The 5,894-nt window shown below is 39.2% G+C and overlaps 1 protein-coding gene across 1 annotated transcript; it reads left to right on the top strand.

Annotated features, from left to right (window-relative positions):
• Nucleotides 1-472: 472 nt before the first annotated feature.
• LOC141444822 (uncharacterized) lies at nucleotides 473-5,595 on the top strand. Its single transcript, XM_074110485.1, has 4 exons — nucleotides 473-814; nucleotides 2,540-2,717; nucleotides 3,456-3,768; nucleotides 5,349-5,595. The coding sequence occupies exons 1-4, from the start codon at nucleotides 740-742 to the stop codon at nucleotides 5,509-5,511; spliced, it is 729 nt and encodes a 242-aa protein (XP_073966586.1). The 5' UTR covers nucleotides 473-739; the 3' UTR covers nucleotides 5,512-5,595.
• The last annotated feature ends 299 nt before the right edge of the window (nucleotides 5,596-5,894 follow it).

Raw genomic sequence — 5,894 nt, 5'->3', positions numbered from 1 at the left:
ATGAATGCATGTGTATATTAAGAGCGTTCATACCTGCTGAGCTGGCAACGTTGCATTTTTGTTAGTTTTTCTCGATTATTCCATAAAATTGAATGAAAATTAAAAATGTGGTCTGACAGAACTCTTCTTAATATATAAGTTAATGTGTCTACTGCAATAATTATTCGCTATAGACTTTTATATTGTTTAAAAACGAATTAATGATTATTAACGGTTTTTAAAGAAAATAAGTCTGTGACGAATAATTATTGGAGTAGACAATTAACTTATATATTAAGAAGAGTTCTGTCAGACCACATTAATTTTCATTCAATTTTTATTTAATAATAGTGAAAAACTAACAAAAATGCAATGTTGCCAGCTTAGCAGGTTTTAAACGCTCTTAAGTCAGTGTTTCTGTATGTGTATCTATTTGATCTGCTAATAAACCATTATTATTTTTATTCTTACTTAACTTTTCTTTAACTTGCTTCAGAAACGAAAACTTGAAGATGAAAAAAAAAGACAATCCAGTCAAAATTTGGCAGCTCAACTTGCAGAGTATCGCAGAGTACAACGGTTTCTGGACGATCCATCCGTGCCACGATCTGCCTCGCGTGTGCCACAACCTGCCTCATCTGGGCAACAACCCGCCTCGTCTCTGCAACAACCCACTACGTCTTTGCCACGACCCGCCTCATCTGGGCAACATCCCGCCTCGTCTCTGCAACAACCCGCCTCGTCTCAGCCACAACCCGCTATGTCTTCGCCACGACTCGCCTCGTCTCTGCCACAACCCGCATCGGCTATGCCACAACGAGCCCCGACAACGCCTGTAAGGATGGTTTTTTTTTTATAAGATGAGGTGGCAAACGAGCTGAGAGGGAATTTTGGAATCGTGTACTGTTTGCACAAGTGCACATACATAACGGTGCAGTCAGCAACCAAATTATACATACGTTTGAAGTGACAAAAATATGTATACAGGACTTTATTGCCTGAACATTAAGGTCGTGTAGACATATTTTTTGCACTTTGGCTGTATTCATATCTTTGTTGCTGACTGTACGAGTGAACTGGAGAATAATTCTCCACTAAGGTGCACGTTTTTAATTATGTAGTGTGTGCAGTTTGAGTGAGGCTTAGCAAAGGATTTATATAATAAAAACCGGCCAAGTGCGACTCGGACTCGCGCACGAAGGGTTCCGTACCATTATCTTTTTTTATTTTTTTTATTCGACTCGATGGCAAACGAGCAAGTGGGTCTCCTGATGGTAAGAGATCACCACCGCCCATAAACATCTGCAACACCAGGTGTATTGCAGACGCGTTGCCAACCTAGAGGTCTAAGATGGGATATCTCACGTGCCAGTAATTTCACCGGCTGTCTTACTCTTCACGCCGGAACACAACAGTGCAAGCACTGCTTCACGGCAGGATAAGCGAGCAAGATGGTGGTAGCAATCCGGGCGGACCTTGCACAAGGTCCTACCACCTGCAGAACATTAGCATTCTATACAACATTAGCAAAAAAAACGGCTAAAAAACGTTTGTTGTATGGGAGTCCCCTTTAAATATTTATTTTATTCTATTTTTAGTATTTGTTGTAATAGCGGCCACAGTAGGTAATACATAATCACATTTGTTGCATAGACGAAGCTATCACAAAGTTGCGTTTGAGCAAAGTACTTAATTGTTTTTAATTCATTGATCTTCCGCAAAGTAACGCCTGATTCATTAAATGCCTAATAATTATTTTGATAAATTTCTAAATAAGCCTATGATAATTATAATCATGAATGGCCATTGTAGGCAGAAAATCGTTAAAGAATATTATTCTTTTTTAGGGTTCCGTACCGTAAAACGGAGTGAGTAGACACGATTTTGAACTTCCAACCTATTTTTAAGAATTAATTTAAATAGTAAAGGACCTAAGATTGTTTTTCTTTTGTGAGTCCTAACAAGTCACAGAATATATAATAGTACTTCTAGACTTTGTTTTCACGCCCGTAATACAGACTTTGAAAGCCACACTTAAAAACATCACGCAACAGTGGCGCCATCTACTAGAAAGAGAAAAAGCCATAGCCCTCATTGATTTTGTACCATATTGTTAATTTAAGTCGAATATTTGTGTACTTTATGTGGTCGCTATATGCAAGGTCAAAGTCAAAATATCTTCAATTTAGGCTATAACTAGCACTTATGAATGTCAAAAAAAATCTACCCTGCACTACGCCCTGGAAAAGGGTTAACAGTAAAAATCAGTTCCAAATACTGTTATGTTGTTAAGTTATGTTAGGGGGTCCAAATCAGCTTGTTATAGTTTGTTAAAACTTGTAAAACAAACCTAACTTAACCTATACCGGGTGGGCTTTTTAACATGAACAAATAATTACAACAGCAGGGCTACTACGAAACTCGAAGTTCGTGTCGTGCGCTCCCTCTGACACATTTACTATTTAATACGAGAGCGAGAGGGACGGTACGATACGAACTTCGAGTTTCGTAGTAGCCCTGCAGATCGTACTCGTCAAACTGAACGACATTATTATTTCAGATTTTCAGGAATCGTTCTCCGGTTCGGGAGGACCATCTTGCCTTACCCTTGCTACGTCCGTCGCTGCTGAGTCCGCTGCGAATACCTCAAGAGTTCTTGCCGACGCGACCCACAGTGGCACCCCCACGCGTCCGGACACTCGACCCCTTTGACGACCCCGAGAGAGACTCAATACTCCGTGAGTCTTTTGGTTTATACTGGATTAGCAACCTAACCCTTAGCGTTGCCACTAGTATGTGCGAGTGAGAGGTATGTGTTTTTCATGAACCAATAGAAACGCTTCAATTACAACCTCGCAAGCACATCTCTGGTGGAAACAGCTGAGCGGAGCGAGGCGAGATAAATGAAGAGTTCCTATTGAAAATACAAACTGAGACATGGATGCACAGAAAAACCAGAAAAAAGAGACCAGCGCTGGGAATCGAACCCAGGTCCTCAACAATCCGTGCTGCGTGCTATAACCCCTACACCACCGCTGGACAGGAATCTAGACACGGATTTTCCTATGCATACATATCTCAGGTTGCTTATTTCTACTACGAGACGTCACATTCTTTCAGAACTAAACCGCTCACCCAGACAAGAGATGTCGCTACTAAGCAATCGAATGAAGAAGGGGTATGGCACGCAGCACGGAATGCTGAGGATCTGGATTCGATTTCCAGCGCCGGTCTCTTTTTCTGGTTTCTGTGCATCCATGTCTCAGTTTGTATTTTCGATATGGTTTTACGGGATGACCGTAAAAGTAACAAATTTGGAGTTGAAATAAAAAATACAAAAAGACCCCAAATAACCAATCCTAACTCACAATTAGTCGGTCTCTCTTCGAGGAGGCCTGTGCCCAGCAGTGGAACGTATGTTTTAGGCCAAGATGATGAAAATGATGAGGAAAACTTAATTATTACTATATTTTCAGATAAACCACTCTTCGTAAGCGATGAATCAGATAGTGATGATATGACTGAAAACAATGACACTGCTGACAAAAACGGCAACAGCGACTCGGATCTTAGCGATACAAACATCTACAGGCCTAAAAAGCGCGCTTGGGAAAAATCTAGCGCAAGAAAAACTAACGCCAAAAAAGGGAAGCCAAGCGCCCCTGAATACTTCGTAGAAACTAAACTCTTCACCTGCAAGTTCTGTAACCAGGTTTTCACCAGTAAAAGGGGCTTTAATATTCATAAAACGAGGATACATAATGAAATTATAGCGACGGAAGTAGCTTCGTAAGTAAAATTCAAATTATTTATCGCATGGTTATATTGTGTCATATTACTTTTACATTATGGTAGGTACCGTAAGGTCGGGGTACTTTGACACTTTGGAGGGTAACTTTTGCCCAGGATATGAAAACCACATAAAGGAGGGTCCAATAAAAACATGACCGATCGATCAATTAATACCATACACATGGCAAAGAGTCATATTCACAAAGCATTATTTAGCAATATTTAAGCAAAGATCGTATTGCCTAACGTCTCTGAGGCTCGTGCCGCATACCTACTTATTAAATGTATTCCTTATTTCTGTCCATTGTAAAGGTTGCCTGGAAGAGATCGCTCTAAAGCGATAAGGCCGCCTTTTGCTTACCTTTAGAAAATTTCTATGTATATACTTGTGTTCTCTGTACTGTTTACTGTATTGGTGTGCAATAAAGTTATTGTATTGTATTGTATTGTAAAGGTCAAAGTGAAATCTTTATTAAATTTAGGCTATAACAAGCACTTATGAATGTCAATAAAATGTACCACCGGTTTGGAAAAACCTCTGTTGAGAAGAATCCGGCAAGAAACTCAACGAGGTATATTTTTTTAAACAGATTTAAGTGCAATATTATTTAATGATACCTATACATCACAAGTATTTAACACAACTTTATTTTTAACAGAGTAGGTTCGCTATTTGAAGGGATCGCTAATGTGCGCTAGTCCGAATGTAGTGTTTGTCAGAATGGTCGTTTGTCATAACTCTTTTTTCTCTGAATCCAATAGTTCAGAATTGTTATAAGTAAAACAAACCTAACCTACCTATAGTTTTCTATAGGATGACCATATTTAAAAGTTTCAGAAGAATGTAAGGTTTCAGTGGAAAAAAATATGACAAACGACGATTCGGACAAAAAATTCGGTATGACTAGAGAAGAGTATGCGAACTTTGGCGCTCCCCAGAAACGCACATACCTATACCCGAGTCTAGAGTTAGGCGGAGTTACAAACTTAATATCGATGTTAGCAAAAAACTCAATACGAAATACTTAATAATAAAATAAATCTTTTATATTTGAAAGATTTTAATAAAGATGTTGAATATGGGGAAGGACGCCATCCGCCGTTTTGTTTTATTGAAATTTCATATAACTACTCGTATGTCATTCGACTTAACTGCGATTATTGAGAAATTTGCGTTACTTTATTATTTGTAGTTGTGTTGTCCTTTTTGTCGTTTTCTGGCCTAAAGCTATGAAAATAAAGTCCGAAAGTGACAAAAAATTTCATTCCGCGTCTACACAAGGTTATATCGACAAATTTGTATCGACATATTCCTATGCCATTTTTTTTATATTCTGGTAACATTTTCAGTTGTCAATCTAGTTCGCCTAATTTTGGACTCAAGTCTATAGCTACTGCAAGGCTACTACGAAACTCGAAGTTCGTGTCGTACCGACCGTCCCTCTCGTTCTCGTATTAAATAGTATACATAAGTGTCAAAGTGACCGCACGACACGAACTTCGAGTTTCGTGTTTCGTAGTAGCCCTGCTGACACGCGTCGGGTGGCATCTACATATATCTAGCCTTTTTTTTTCAGTGGTAGCGCGGATCGACGGAAAGGGACAGAAAAAAAGAAGACGAACGCAAATCAACGGAAAAGGCCGGAAAAAAAGAAGAACGCTAATCAACCAAAAGTGGAGGTCAATATCACCGTTAATAACACTGCCAATTATAATTTGCTAGGACGCCCCCTGTTTTAGGGCCGACGCTAACTATGGGGACACAATACATAAGCAAAAGGCAGTAGTTTGACTCAGCCTTATTCTTGAAATTTACACCTATAGTCTGTCAAAAACGAGAAGAAATTAAAAAGTGGCATCACTGTTGTGTCCTCCCTTTTTGGTATGACAGGGTTTGAAAGGGATGACACTACAGTGTTGCCACTTTTTAATTTCTTCTCTTTTTTGACAGACTATACAGCTTATATTGTGCTGGGGGGCTGCTACGAAATTCAAAGTTCGTATCGTTCATTCAAGGACTTTAATACATGAGCCACCGTGGAACCCTTTCGGAGGAAAAGTCATTACGATTTTCCTTGTTTTTTTCTTTTTCGTCTCTTTTAAAATATGGCTTTTCTGTCCTA

Source organism: Choristoneura fumiferana, chromosome 30, assembly GCF_025370935.1.
Source record: "Choristoneura fumiferana chromosome 30, NRCan_CFum_1, whole genome shotgun sequence".
NCBI lineage: Eukaryota > Metazoa > Arthropoda > Insecta > Lepidoptera > Tortricidae > Choristoneura > Choristoneura fumiferana.
The sequence above is the reverse complement of the archived record's forward strand: the minus strand, read 5'-3'. Positions and strand labels throughout refer to the sequence as shown.